The sequence below is a fragment of the Muntiacus reevesi genome, chromosome 20 (assembly GCF_963930625.1).
Source record: "Muntiacus reevesi chromosome 20, mMunRee1.1, whole genome shotgun sequence".
NCBI lineage: Eukaryota > Metazoa > Chordata > Mammalia > Artiodactyla > Cervidae > Muntiacus > Muntiacus reevesi.
This window is the reverse complement of record NC_089268.1, coordinates 26,047,802-26,063,645: the sequence shown is the minus strand read 5'-3', so window position 1 is coordinate 26,063,645 and position 15,844 is coordinate 26,047,802. Positions and strand designations below refer to the sequence as shown.

The window sequence follows — 15,844 nt, the reverse complement described above, 5'->3', positions numbered from 1 at the left end:
AGACTAGTGAGCATGGGATACTGAGACTGGGCCGGGAGCTCCAGGCCAGGAAGGGAAGCCTGGTCCTCGCCCCAGCTCACCAGTCTTATAGGCCTTCCTCTCATTGTCTCTGAAAGGAGGGGATTTGGCTATATAATCTTTAAGGTAGTTTTTAATACCTGGACTCTTAACTCTACATTCTCTTATACTTACCATATTTAATAGTGAGCTGGCTTTTTTTTTTTTTTAAGACTCTGCTCTTTAAAAAAAAACAACACAGAAATAATCATGACACATGACATGAAATTAATAATAATAATAAATAATAATGGCATTTTGTACTCTGTCTCACTGTTCTAAATTTTAAAACACAAATAAGAGCTGCAAGTGGTCACACAGAATGACGGAACTAAAGTGACAATTTGTCTCTTCATCTGTAAGATCATTGTTTATTTCCAAAATGTGGTTCAAATGCAAGCTTCTGTTACCCCAGAGGGTGGAGATCTGGCTGTGCCGTAATTGAGCTCCACTGATTACAGTCCCATATGAACTTACTTGAAACAAATGTGAGCATATGAGAACCCATAAATTAGGGGCCAGCGGTATATATGAGAGGTAAATTAACTTCACATAGGATCCAAAGCTTATTAAAAGTTAAGTAATAAAAATGGGCTAAGTGACATATTTATTATTAAAACTCAATAGCAAAAACAATTGTTTAGAACTTAGAGCAAAAGTTTTGGGCAAGGGGGAGGTAGTTTATGTATTTATTGTTACAACTTAACAGCAATATCAACAATTGTTTAGAATTTATAGCAAAAGTTTTGGACAAGTGGGAGGTATTTTTACTTCTAACATTGCTTAGAATTGCCATGGTGATATTTTAAAAAAAGGAAACACCAATTTTTAGTCACGTTTGTCATTTAAATTCTTTTAACTTTGAAATAATTTTAGATTTACAGGAGAGTTGCAAAAATATTATGGATCGTCCTCATAAAACTTTTCACTCAGCTTATATAACTGTGGTCCATTTTTTGAAACAGAAATTAACGTTGGTACAATACTATTAACCAAACTACACTCTGTGTTTGGATTTGAGCGATGTTTTCACTAGTGTCATTTTTCTGTTCCAGGGTTCAATCCAGGATACCACAGTGCCTTTAAAGGTTTATCATTGTTTTAAAATTCTTTATAGATCATGCAACCCCTTTGTCCCTGCCCCCAGGGCTAACTGCTTCCACTGCCCTGACCTTGGTACACCGCTGATTCCGCTACACTGCTGTGGGGTAGGAGGCAAGAAGATCAGATGGTTCATCATTTGGCAAAAGGTGGTTTTAATATGCTAGACTTCCAGAGCAGCAATACTTCACTTTGTCAAGCTGGAGCTCCGTCAGCCAGACACTTCAACAGTGATTGTTAGCTGTTTGATGTTTGCAGAATTCATGTGTCTACTGTACAGAAACTAGAAAGCCCGACTCATTTTGGGCAAGAGTGCCACGAGTCCCATAAGGCAAAGAAGTGAAAATACAGAGAGTAAAAAACCCTGACAGGGGCTTCCCTGGTGGCTCAGTGGTAAAGAATCCGCCTGCCAATACAGGAGACATGAATTTGATCCCTGATCCACGAAGATTCCCCCATGCTGTGGAGCAACCAAGACTGTGAGCCACAACTGTTGAACCTGTGCTCCAGAGCCCAGGAGCCACAACTAGAGAAAAGCCTGTGCAGCAACAACGTCAAAGACAAATAAATAATAATAAAAAGCCCTGACAAAAGTGACCGTGCAGACATTTGCAGATGCCTGCTCCATACCAGTCCCCCAGCCCTTTTTTCTTGCCATCAATAGTCAGGATCTTCACAGGAGGCTGAAAGTCTCAGCTCCTTTGAGGATGGCTTCCTGGTGAGGTTACTCTAATCATGTCCCACGGACAGAGAATCCCATGGACAGAGGAGCCTGACAGGCTACAGTCCATGGGGTCACAAGAGTCGGACAGGACTTAGCATCTAAACCAAAAACCCAATCATGTCAGTTCTACTCACCTCGCCAATGATTGGATTAAGAATGGACATGTGGTACAATCTGGTCAATGAGTCATGAGGGGAAAGTCTGGGGTTTCTGGGGAAGTTTTTTTCACTCTTCAAAATGCCCCTCTCCATCTTGTCTAAATTTTGGGTCTTGTTGTATGAAGGACAGACTACTGGAGCTGTTGCAGCCCCTTTGTAACCATGAGGAACAAGTCTGAGACAAAAGCAAAGTGGGAGGACAGTGAGATTCCAGGGTTGGATGAATCACATACACACCTGGGAGTGAACTAATTCAGGACTTCTTGTTATGAGGGAAAAGATTTTCAGTTTGCTGGGGATAGTTGTCAGACTTGTACTGGCCAAGACAACAGCATTTCTCTTGCAGCCATTTATTCGATTAACTAACACTTGATGAGAACACACCATGGTATGAGAGTAAATGGCTAGATTCCTGCCTTGAAAGATGACATCATCCAAAGGGGGTGTAAAATTCATGGACAAATTCACTGGCTGCAGGAGAACTTGCTGCTTCCTGAGAGGAGTACACAAGTGCCATGTGATGTGTCCAGCCTGAATGCCCTGAAGACAGTTCTGTGAAGGAAGAGGTAATGCCCTTTATCTTGAGGGTTGGCTACTTTTAGCAAAGGGACACAGCACAAGGGTCTTATGAGGGGAACAAAGACACAGAAAGGAGAAACTGCAGGGTGTGGTCTAGAAAGAGGGGCTACTCCAGTTTAGTTAAGAATTGGTATTTCAGAATTATCAGTCCCTATGTTTGGACTTCCCTGGTGACTCAGATGGTAAAGAATCTTCCTGCAATGAAGGAGATCTGGGTTCAATCCCTGGGTCAGGAAGAACCCCTGGAGAAGGGAATGGCAACCCACTCCAGTATTCTTGCCTGGAAAATCCCATGGACAAAGGAACCTGTGGGCTACCATCCATGGGGTCGCAAAGAGTTGAACATGACTGAGCGACTAATGCTTCATGATGGGACAGGTGGAGAGAGAGGGATGGCACCTACCTGATCAGGGCCATGCTCTAGGAAGACTGAAAGGCTCCAGTCCGGGCAGGCAGAGGGGACCCAGTGCTGACCTCTGGTCTGAGTCCTGCTTCAGCAACCTGCTAATTATGTGACCCTTGGTCATTCATGTGTCTCAGAACAGCTATAAGAAGGGGCTGGTAATCACTGTCTTGCTCCCTTATGGGGCAACTGTCAGCACAATATAAATGTGAGAGGCTATTATCTCCTCCACCTCCAGGCCTAACTATATATTCACTCATCTTAGATCGTTGTCCCAGGCTTAGAAGAGTTTCCCTTCTTCCTTTTGTTGTTGGAGCGGCCCTCATGCCTCCTCCTTGGTTTCATCCATGATCTCCCATATTTCTAGTATTTTATATTTTCCTTTCTCTCTCCTGAGTGTTTCTTCTCTGTCTCCAAACAATCTCAGATCTTAAAAAAATAAGATCCTTCCTTGGATCCTCCATATCTCCCAAGAACACCATCCATTTTCCTTTTTTTCACCAAACTTCTTAAAAAAATAGACTACTTTCTCATCTCCTACCCAATGTTAACTAAGTCCACTCCAATACCCATTTAAGAGTGGGCCTCAAAACCCTCCTACACTGTTGGTGTAGTCAAGATATGGAAGCAACCTAAATATCCATCAACAGATGAATGGATAAAGAAGATGTGATATAGACACACAATGGAATATTGTTGTTCAGTTGTTGTGTCCGACTTTTGTGACTCCAAGGACTGCAGCACACCAGGCTTCCTTGTTCTTCACTGTCTCCTGGAGTTTGCTCAAATTCATGTCCATTGAGTCGGGAATGCTATCTAACCATCTCATCCTCTGCTCTTCTCTTCTCCTTTTGCAGACTTCCATCTTTCCCAGCATCAGGGTCTTTTCCAATGAGTCAACTCTTCACACCATGTGGTCAAAGTATTCAGCTTCAGCATCAGTCCTTCCAAAGAGTATTTAGGGTTGATTTCCTTTAGGATTGACTAGTTTTATCTCCTTGCAGTCCAAGGGACATATACACAATGGAATATTAACGAGGCATTAAAAAAGAATGGAAGGACTTCCCTGGTGGTCCAGTGGCTAAGAAGACTGCACTTCCACTGCAGGGGAATGCATAAGAATTTGAAATACGTACATAACTGAATCACTTTGCTGTATGCTTGAAACATTGTAAATCAGCTTTACTTCAATTAAATTTTTTTTTTTAAGTAGGCTCTGAAAGACTGCAATGCCTACATTTAGGGGCGTCATCTTCTTCTCATCTTGCCTGGTTTAACCTGTCCTGGTGAAATGTTTATGTTCCAGCTTCCTCCACCCCACCCTTTCCTTTTCCTTCTCCTCCCTTCTTAGGGTTGGGGGGTCCCTCAGATTCTGCTGAGTTTGGGCTTTTTTCTCACTCAGCACACTTTCCTGGAACACTTGGTTAACCTCATGGATTCAACAGTCCCCTTGCAGATAAGCACAAATACCTTTAATTCTGGCTTTCCCTCCCTTCATCCAATCTAATGGTTTCCAACTGACCTGTCAAAGCATCACAGACTCCTCAGGCTCAGCTTGTGCAAAGCAGAGGCCCATTTTTCCTCTCTTATAACTGTTCTTTCTCTGTTGTTCCATATACATTTTTTTTTAATGGTCCCACGATCATTTAGGTCATTGCCTGGAAAATTCCATGGACAGAGGAGGCTGGTGGGCTACAGTCCATGGGGTCACAAAGAGTCTGACTCAACTGAGTGACTGAGCATGAACACCAGAGCCTAATGTTTTGACTCCTCCAACTTCTATGCATCATATTTTATTTTTTTTTTTATTATTATTTTTTTAAATATTATTTTATTAGTTGGAGGCCAATCACTTTACAACATTTCAGTGGGTTTTGTCATACATTGACATGAATCAGCCATATAGTTAATATGCATCATATTTTAAAGCAAACACCAAATCCAATGAATTAACCCTTGCAATGTCCCTGAAATCATCCACTGCCCTTTCACTCTTCTCACCACTATTGAGAAGGGTTCCTTTTTTTTTTTTTTCTTGACTAGGCTGTTATAATAGTTTTTCAATTGATCTTCCAGATACCACTCTTTTTAAATCAAAATGATCTTTATATTCCTGATGTATCTCTCTCTAAAGACAGATTCAGTCATGCTAAAAAAAAAATTCCCACTGTTTGCAGAGTAAAGTCACTCTCTTTTTTTAAATTTGCAGTTTTACTAAGGTATAATTGACAAATAAAATTGTAAGATATTCACAGTGTTTTGATATATGTATACCTTGAAAGGTACAATTCTTTATCATGGCATTTGAAATGCATTACAATCCAGCTCCATATTAAGTCTCCAAAATTAATCTCACACTGCTCTTCTGCATTCTCTATTAGTAAAATAGAGAATGGACCTACTAAAGGTCCAGTCTGAACGTTCCCTTCCCAATACCCCAACCAGAATTAAGCTGCCTTTTCTTTGTCCTCAGAGGGTACATATTTCAAACTGTTCTTAGAGTCACCATCATCACACTGAATTGTAATGATGCCTCTGTCTCTTCTAATAGATTGTAAGCTCCAGCATACCTCTTGCTGTATAACAAATGACAACCAGATTCAATGGCTTAAAACAGCAGATGTTTCTTATTTCACAGTTGCTGTGTGTCAGGAATTTGGGAGTGGTTACCTTGCTGGTTTTGGCTAGGGGTATCTCATGAAGTTGCAGTCAAGAGGTCAGCCAGGGCTGCAGTCATCTGAAGGCTTGATCAGAGCTGGACTACTTGCTTTCAAGAGGGCTCATGCAGAAGCTTGGCAAGTTAGCACTGGTTGTTGGCTGGAGTCCATTGGGATTTCTCCAAAAACTACTTGAGTATCCACACAACATGGCCGCCCACTCCCCCCCACCCCACCCCCCACCGCCAGAGCAAGTGATCCAGGAAAAGAACTAAAGAAGAAAACCAAAATGCCTTTATGACCATCACTTATTCTGTTTGTTAAAAGCGAGCCACCAAATCCAGCCTGCACTCAAGGGGGAGAGGGGAATTAATCACTCTCTCTTGTTGGGAGAAATACCAAAGAACTTGAGGACATATTTTAAAATTACAAATAAGCATTGTCCTATCTTTCTGTCTTCAGTAACTAGCACAGTTTCTGGCACTTGGTAGGTGTTCAGTAGATGTTTCTAGTGGAATAATGCGTGAAGGGGGGAGATACTGGAGTCATTGTATCATGAGTGATTAGTGTGGCCCAGGTGAAGAATGGTGGAGGTGATAGTTGGTGGGAGAGATTCTGAAGTAAGAATTCATGGAACTCCATGACTGGTTGCATGAGAAAGGTTGGGAAGAGATCCATTTGGGGTTGAAGGTGGTTTTGAAACTAGGACTTAGAGATGGTTGTGACAGTTGAAGTAGGCATCTAGGACTTCCTTCTTGGGGTTTCAAAGGTAATGACATATAAATCATACAGCTAAACTTAAGCTCCAAGTCTAGTTGTTCAGTTATATTTGGAAAAGTCTGGAGTTGGCAGTCATCAATTTGAGCCAGAAGTCATCCCCTATATATCATGTTTCTCATTTATAAATGTGGAGGTTATAGTACCTAACTGTGTACCAGAACTTTCCAACTAAACTCTTGGGAATATTAAAAGGTTGGCAACATCTCATCTTTTGAAAGAAATTCCTATACCACTGCACCCTCTAGAAATGGTCATGTTTAAACACAAGGGAACTATCAGATTGAACCATATGAAATGTTGGCATTCCAGTTTTGACTTATAAAGAAATCAGTCCCATAGGGTTCAACCTAATAGATATATGTGTGCAGTTTGAAGATTTGAAAACCTCTTTACAGATGGAAATGGCAACCCACTCCAGTATTCTTGCCTGGAGAAGTCCATGGACAGAGGAGCCTGGTAGGCTGTAGTCCATGGGATCGCAAAGAGTCAGACACGACTGAGTGACTTCACTTCACTTCACTTCAGTTCACAGATGGAAAATTGAGATGTTCCAGAGTTCTGGATCTTTCTATTCCTGAGACTGAGGGCCAACTACAAGAAAGGTCAGTCTTGAAGTTAAATTAGGTTTAGCCCAATACAGGCATTACTTTCTCATTTCCTTAAGTCAGATAAAGGAATTAAAGAACAAAGACTAAATACTGGATTCAAGAAACTTAAGATGGAAAACTTATCTTGGAACTCCAGCTAAGTCCAGATTCAACCCCATTTCCTACACTGTGCAGTTTCTAAGTAATTGTATTTACTTAGAAGTGAAATAGCTGAGGACCTAATAAAAAAGCAACTAGGAATTAAATAGCTCTTGGCTCATTTTTGTATTTTTGTACATCTGGAAAGTGATTAGTTGACTCCTTCATTACTGGTAGGAATAAATCCAATATTTGCCGATATAAATTAATGTATGAAAAATACCTTTTGTCCTTTCCAGGAGTACTTCTAAACTTTAATACTGAATAGAAACTTTCAATGTGAAAGTTCTTTCTTTTCTTCTTCAGTGTTTATTCTTCCACTTTTTCAGATTAATACCGAAAATATTTTGGTAAAAGGTGTGATCTCAAATGTCAATAGAGCAAAACTGCACGAATCCATCCATTCCCCTCTTTGGAAAGCAAACTCCCCGAGGCCAAGGTCTTTGCCGCATATTCCCAGCATTCTGAACCGTGCCTAACGCTCTCTAGCTCTCAACAAACACTTGGTTATCCGTCCATTCATAACCATCGGCGCAGGGCGCGGGCCATCAAGGAAACCGGCCTGCAGCTTTTCCTTCCTGCGCCCAACCTGCGCAGCTCGCAGCCCCCCAGGGTCAGAGCTCGCACCCCCGGAAGAACCCTGGAGGCGCGGCCCACCTCTCGGCGGCCCTGCGGCCCTTCCCTTCCCGTGGAGGAAGGAGCGGGAGCCGACGAGAGAGGGAAACCCGGGCCCACTTCCTGTCCGGGACAGGGCCGGCCGTCCGCGAGCCCCTCGGCTTGAAACTGCCGATTCGCAGCCCAGGAGAAGAGAGCGGGGTGCGCGAGCCGGGCAAGAAGGACCTGGCCGCGGGAACCGCCCCCACCGGCCTCGGCCCCGCCCCCCCGCCCCGCCCCCCGCGCGCGTCCCCGGCGGCGGCGAGAGGGTTAAGCGCGCGGGGGGCGGGGCCCGAGCGAGCCGGGCGCGCGGATTGAGGGCCGCGGGCGGCGAGGGGGCTGCGCCGGGGGCGGTTCCGGGCGGCGGGGGCGGGGGCTGGCGGAGGAAGGGGGCGGGCCCCAGAAGTTGTTGGGCGCTGGGCCGGCGGCGGGAGGGCGAGCGGGCGGGCGGCGGGGCGGCGGGCCGGCGGGTGGAGCGGGGCCGGGGCTCGAGAAGTTTGCACGGCGGCTCCAGAGCGCCGGGTGCGGGCCCCGCCGGCCGTGCGCGCCCGCTGCCATGGCTTTCCGCCGGAGGACGAAAAGTTACCCGCTCTTCAGCCAGGAGTTCGTCATCCACAACCATGCGGACATCGGCTTCTGCCTGGTGCTCTGCGTCCTCATCGGGCTTATGTTCGAGGTGAGCGACATCGGGGCGGGGAGCGTCCCTCTCGCGCGCCGCTCGGCGTCCCCCTGGGGTCTGCGTCTGCGCCCGGGCGCCGGGCCGCCGTGTCGGTCCCCCGCATTCCCCCGGCTTTGTGCACCGTGCGCCCCTCGGCCTCCTAGTCAGCCCAGACACCGCCGCCAGGTCCGCGTCGTGCCCGCCAGCACTGCAGCCCCCTTGGGTACCCACTGGACCCTGCAGCTCTCTCTGCAGCCCCGACTCCTAGCCCTGGCCTCGAACCGACGCGGCGCTGCCACCCTGGCCCGCCCAGCGGAGGTTCCTTTCTGGTGTCCAGGAGCCAAGCCCGGAGACTCCCAGACCCGCAGGCATTGCACAACTCCCCCTTCCTAGTCCTAGCTGCCAGCTCCTCTGGGCTTTTCCAGTGGGAGGAACCCCGGCCCATTTCCACTTCCCACCTGATTTTCGGGGTCTTTTGCATCCTCAACTCTGGGTCACAGTGGGGGTGTTCGGCCCTAGCTCCATCCCAGCAGTGCCTTTTGCGGTCCTCCTGACACCACTCTTTTTTTTTGCTCTTGCCCCAAAGGCCAGTTTTCCTATACCCTGTGAACATAACGTTCTGTGAACTGTTCCTTCACTCCATCTGTGGTGGATCTAGAGCTTCTCCCTGTGACAGGAGCAAGGTGAAGGCGGGGCATACCCTCTGCTTTTAGGAGAAAGGTGATTCTGCCATAACTGTGGCGGTAGGGGACAGCTGGGGCAGGCCTCATAGAACACCGACTTAACTCCAATGGGGTCGGAAGCCAAGGGGGCTGATGGGAAGACTCCCTGCTCGGGACAGCCAGAAAAATGTGATAGTCACAAGCAGGGAAAACTGGCAAACAGCGGAGGACTCGCCCTGGGCTGCCTTGTCTCAAGGTGAGTGCCGCTTCACCAGCAGCTTATCTGCATTTCAGGAATGGGCTGGGAAGCTGTAGCCATCTATCAGTTGCCTTGGATATGGAGGACTCCTGGTGTGGCTAATTTCCTCTTCCATGTCCCTCTGTATCTGGGTTCCCTATCTCCTCTCTCAGGATCACGAGGGCCCTGCTAGGCAGGGAAGCTGCCCTCAATGTGGGGACGTTCTTGTGGTGGCTGAGCCAGGGTTGGATGGGTGCACGTGTCCTTGGCTGGGCTTCAGGGTCCGTGGGAAGTAACTGGAGACGACTGTTGGGTTCTGCAGGCCCGCTTTACTCTTCCCTCAACCCCCACAACTCTCACGGTATATCCGTGGCTAGGGCTTTGTCAGGCCAGGGTCATCTCCTGTGCTGCCATCTCTGCTTGGTCACTAATCTGATGAAATAACAACAACAAAAAAAAACAGCTGCAGCCTCAGTTTCCCCATCAGCACAGATTAGTAAAAACCTGTCTTTCTCACGGGGGTTATTGTGAGGTTTAATTGAGATCGTGTGAGCAGCAAACGCAGTAACAGCTTCTACCAATATAAAAGCAAGTCGTTTGCGCCCGAACCTTTATTGTGGGCCATAAAAATAGCCTATGGGGTAGGGAATTTGTTTGCTCCAGCAGATGCCCTCAGTATCTCCTGGCTGTCCTTCATTCTGAGAGGCCTCCCAATGCCTTGTCACCAGTCTTGGAGGGTGTGGTCGGAGAGAAACACGTGACAACTCCCAGCCACATGCTCGCTCTGCAGCCTGGGGGGGCCTCTGCTATGTCTCTGGCGTTCATTAAGGGTGGTGACTCTACCTGCTCTGTCTTTGCTCCAAAAGAGCTGCCGAGCGTTTGAGCTCCGGATGCCTCCTTCCTTCGCCGCCTGTGGTCTTGGTGGAAAGTCCTGTTGGTTAAACCTGGCCGCCTATGTGAGGGGGAAAGCGCCAGGGAGTCCTTAATCCCCTACGTGAAGAGGAGGAAGGAAGGCCCAGGGTGGGAAAAAAACGGCGAAAAGACTGCCCTGCTCGCCTCCCTGTCTTGGGATCGGACTGAGAAGTGTGGAAAGGGTCATGGCATGAAATGCCATCCCACCACCCCCTTCCAGTAGAGCTTTAGTCCCCACGGCATCCATGCCTTCAGGCAGGTTGTCTCCTGGGAAAGAGGCACTGAGGTGTAATGTGGCTCAGTGTGGGCTGGCCTGGGAGGAGGAGGGCCGTGCCCCAACCTCCCGTATGAAGCACGTGTGTTCTGCTGTGCTAGGCACATAGAAGGTCCTCATCATATTTACCAGCTGACGCTCCACGGAGATAGGTATTTGGGGAGACTCAGGTTTCTAGAACTGCCAAATGAGAGCAGAAACAACTCACTGTGTTCTGGGGACCTCCGAGAAACACATGTGGGCGTCCTCATAGCTAGGGGAGACCATCAGGGGACTTACTGCTGTCACTCGGGGCCATTTGGGCCCTCCCTTGGAGGGGTGCTCTGCTTGTGTGTATAGGTAGGGATGTGGGTCTGGGTGTGGGGGCGGGCCAGCACTTAACCACATTTTTCTTAAGAGTGAAGAAGGGAGGAGATGGAAAGGGGAGGGGGAGGCAGGGCGAAGGGACTGCCGGCTTTTGGGTTTCTAACTTGGGGCAGGGCTAGGATGCCTTCATTCAGAAGCTGATTCAGGAAAACTCAATTATAATTCTTCCCACAAAGAGCGAGTATCCTGGCCACTCCCTCCTCTGGGGTCCCCTGCCCAGCCTCGGCCAATGAGCTGAGGCCCTCTCCCCTCACCCTAGCAGCCACGGTCCTTGCATCCTAACTGGTCTCCACCTCTTCTTGTGCCTCGCCCCTTCCCCAACTCACTGGTCAGCTCACCAGCATTCAGAAGGGCTTTCGTTCCCCAGCAGGGACCTCAGGACCTTAGTTCTGTCCCCTGGGAGATGCTGACTCCAAGTTCCTTCCCTTGGGATCGCTTCCTTTGGGAACACGTGTGAAAGGGTTCCCCTCCTACCTCCATCTGGCTCAGTTTCGAACCTTCCTGAGATTCCTTCTCCCATTTTTGAGGTTGGGGTGGGGGGGGGGGGACAGGCTCTTCCCCCCTGAGCCCAGGTTTTCTTTCCATCATGCGGGCTGTTTGGAATAGAGCTGTTCTGTGCAGTCTCGGCACTCGGCTAAAAAATGTCAGGAATGTGGAGCTTTATTTCCCCCCCTCCTTCCCTTCCAGCTCTCTCTTTCTTGACTCTGCTGGGGAGAGATGGTGCAAGGGAGGGTTTCTGCTCCACACTCTGGGTCCTTCAGGACTGTCTTAGGTGGAGTCCGGCCCCAGCGGCCTTCAGAGTGTGGGCAGCCAGTGGGGTGTGTGTCCGATTTGAAAGCCGCATTCCCTCCCCTTTTCCTTCCCTTTCCAGTGTCCTGTTCTTGCGGTGCCACGTTTCAGACCAAACTGGGCTGGGGAAGAGGGAGGAAAAGGCGCTCATTAGCAATCGGAGAATGAGAACAAGGGGGTGCACATCCAGCAGAGACGAAGCCACTTGTGTATTACCTCTGAAGTCATTTCGAGACAGAAACTTTTGTTTGTTGCCCAAGCTGATTTGCAAGCGCTGCCGGTCTGCAGCATGGAAATGGTTCTGAAATTCTGGGCCCATCATTTGGAGGTTGGGTTTCTGTTTTGGTCCATGATGACTTTAAGAAATTCGGACTCAGAACTTCGAGGGCAGTGGCTGGCTTTTGCTTTCTAATTGTTTTGGAGACAGATGTAGTAGGGCCACCTTTCCCCCAGGAACCACCTTCTTCCTGGTTGCTGACTGGTTGCCACGGTCAGCTTGTCAGGATGATGTGTTTGCAGCGTATACAGTGGGAGCCGGTTGTGTTACAACCTAGCAGGACACGGGTCCCGTGGCACCGGTCCACATCCTGCCAGGCGTCCCTGTAGGCACCGCAGCCCGAAGTGAGGCTGCCGGTCCTGCCCCTTGGCATTCATGAGTGCCCTAAGACAGTTCTGCCTCCGTTCCTTTAAGATGAAGAGCTGTGTATACGGCACAGATGTTCATCCGTGGACACATGTCGCCTCTCTTTGACTAACTCCTAATGTGCTTTTGAAGACATTCCTCTGCCAGCTTGTATAGTTCCTGACTTACGCGTCTTCCTCTCCTGCCTCTGACGTGGCCCATCAGTGGTGTTCTAAAGAAATGAGTCAGGGGAAACCGAGAAGGGCTGTCCCTGGGGTGCCCTTGTTCTGTGATTGGATTTCTATCCACATTTCAGTGATCTGAATAATAGAACAGAGATTTGGAGCTGCTGTTCCTCCTGGCCCACCTAAAGTGTCAAACCCTCTCCTGTGGGATGTAAGGGTACCTCAGTGATCCCTACTTATTCCGCTGGCAAAAATGTGATGGCCAGAAAGGCGGTGTTGATCAGTGAGTGAGTTTTTAACTCTCACCACAGGATAATGTATAAATGACTCGCACTGGGCCTGGCATGCAGGCACTCAATTGATGGTCTCAGCAACCACGCTGGTGGCTTCTGTTACTGGTGTCCCAGTTGGGCATGTGAGCACACGTTCTGCCATCAAACTGGTCCCGATTTCCGTTTAGATATGACCTGATTTTCCGTGAGACCTTTCCCCCGAGTTCTCCAGTGCCAGCCGTCTGCCCCAAAGGGGACAATCATAATACCCTAGCTGCCTCTTTCCCTGGAGAACATCAGTTCTGTCTCTCCCATCCATCTTATTGAAAGGTGGGCCAGGGGGTCCTAGAGGGTCTCAGATGTGTGGCTGTCAGCTGCCCTGCCAGCCCTGTCCTTGCCGCTTCCCTCTCGCCTGCTCTGTGTCTGCACCCTCAGCTGCTGCTTCTCGGGAGCACCGTCCAGTCTGGTCATAACAGAGCGCCTTAGTCCTGCCTGTTTGCAGAGCCCCACGTGTTGCTATGGAGAAAACTTCAGTCTGGCAGGCATGAGCTCCTTTTTTGATTTGCTTCATGGTGGGCAGGGGCCCCAGAAATCACTCTATGGCAGATGTATCCCCCGTTCCCACCCTGATAAATGCCTAAGCTGAAGGGTTGATAAGAGGGGATTAGAGTTCCCAAACTACAGAAGTGCTTTCTAATCAACCAGAGTGCTTTTAGCAGGCCGTGGTGGGAAAGTTCACTGATACGATCTCGTAACCTTTTTATCCGGCTCTGTGTATCTGGTGTCCATTGGTACCTAATGGTTAAAGAAAAGAGAGTTAAAAAAAAGGGTGGGGGGGGTAGAAAACAGTAAAGCTACCACCACGACTCCTGACACAGCCCTTCTCATTTCACGAGCACACCTTTATCTCACATACAGCCTTGACTTGCTCCCTCGTCTCAGGTGTCCCGGGTGGAAAGAAACCCAGCCTAGCTTACTCACAGCTGGTTAATGTTGGGGGTTGACTGTGAGGTTTAAAGAGCTTCACAAGCGGGTCTCCTGGGCCGTGCCGATTCGTGTAGCTTTCCTGCACGAAGGAACGGAGCCCGATCATCATGAGTGGCGGCCTGGGAGGCCCCTGGAGGGAATTTGCGGACATGCAGGGTTAGGTGAGGTGCCGCTCTGTGGCTCTCCGCCCGAGCCACGTTGCCTCTCGACGGCTTCCCTCATCTGTCTCGAGGGGTTGGCAGCAGTCTCCATCTGTGAAATGCTTTACTGGCCTCACCCTGTAATCTGGATGGTTTATGGGGGTTGTCATACCCATCCAGAGCCTGGCTTCTAGAGCAGAGACTTGGCCAAGGACCATCCTCTCTGAGTCGGAGCCAAGACAAGAAGTCAGCCCCGTCTGGCTCACACTTAGAGATCAGCCCTGATGCTTCCACAAATGGGGCGTCTACGGAATGTGGCCAAGGGCTGCTTTATTTTTCTTTGTCTGAGTGGAATCCGTTTATTACCTGGAAGTAATGTCTGGGGGTCATTGTTCCACTTGGAGACTTTTCTTCCTGGAACAGTCATTGCAATTTGTGTATCCCTGATAGAGACTCCAGAGAGTGACCCGAATATGGGTGTCACATGTGACCAAGGGTGAGTGGGCAGAAGCTTTACCTCCTATTAAAGTCACTGCCTGCTCTTGGCCCACATCTGTGTGAAAATCGGTGCCTCTGGCAGTAACATCTTCATTGCCCTTTTCATCAAGTTAATATCATGGTCATTGCTCAAGGGCACAGCTTCGCTTCATGTTTTACAAGCCCAGGGGCTAAAGGAAAACCTAGACATCATCTACTACGTTCATAGAAGAAGAAAACAAGACCCCAGTGGTTGAGTGATTGGCTCAGGACGATCGAGTGAATTTCTGGCAAACTCGGGGCTTGAACCCACATCATCTGACTTGGGTCCAGTGCATTTTTACACATGTGCTCACTGGCTTTCCAGACACTGCATTTGAATGCAACTGTGTGTGCAGAAGCCTTGAGGCTGATAGATCCTTTCTGAGTGTGCTGTGTGCATTTATATGGCGGCTCTTTGCTGAATGAGTGCCTGCTGTGAGCCTGTGTGGAGTTCTGGGGACGCATGTGAACACGGTGAGGTCCCTCTCTCCAAGAAGGTCATGATGTGGTAGCTTGAAGCTGATAGACTGTTTTGCAAATAGAAGTAAGGTCTTGAATTTGATGAAAGCAGCAAGTGCAACTTACAGAGTTACAGATGGCTGGACCTCACCCTCAAGCCATTGCCACTGGCGGAAGAGGGGATTTATTGAATAGCGCCCCAACACCCTGGGCAGAGGACTAGTGTGGCGGTGACTCCTGGGCATCGTGTATGACACAGCCTCGTGGATGAATGAACTGACCGAAGGCGGGGCGTGTGTTTGTGTGAGTGCATGCCTCTGCAGAGGCCTTCATTGGTTGGAACTTTGAGGTTTGAAGAACTCCTCCATACGGTTTCTTAAGATTTTCAACATCAAACCCCAACATGATTTGAGTTGGTAGGGGTGAGAAGGACGTCATCCCTGGAGCCTCAGTTGTCCTGCCTCTGAAGAGGGTTTCTTTTCCTTTTTTGGCTGCACTGGGTTTTTGTCACTGCCCTCAGACTTTGTCTGGTGGCGAGCAGGGGCTACTGTCTAGTCATGATGCGCCAGCTTCTCCTAGCAGTGGGTTCTCTTATTGCAGAGCACGGGCTCGAGAGTGAGTGGAGTTTTAGTAGTTGTGACTCTTGGGCTCTAGGGCATGGGCTCAGTAATTGTGCTGCTTGATGGGCAAGGAGTAACTGTTGATATGGATTTTGTGACTGCTGTTTGGAAGAGGCTGACGGGGGACCTGGGAAAAGCCAGAAGAGGCCACTGTCCTGGGCAGAATGGTCAGCGTCTTGCCCTGCCCGCCCAGTGTTCATCACACGGGTGCTCCGAGTGGTCCCGGGCCCTGGGCCGGAGCATGAGCGCATATTCAGTGATATGCCACATACACACACACGC

General features: G+C 48.8%; 1 protein-coding gene across 1 annotated transcript in view; it reads left to right on the top strand.

The window, feature by feature from the left end:
• The first annotated feature begins 8,294 nt into the window (after positions 1 to 8,294).
• The window catches only part of TRAM2 (translocation associated membrane protein 2), a 71,120-nt gene continuing 63,570 nt past the window's right edge, over positions 8,295 to 15,844 (top strand). The window contains exon 1 of the mRNA XM_065912099.1: positions 8,295 to 8,535. Coding sequence (XP_065768171.1) covers positions 8,416 to 8,535 — 120 coding nt within the window. The 5' untranslated portion in view covers positions 8,295 to 8,415. The remainder of the gene's footprint in view (positions 8,536 to 15,844) is intronic.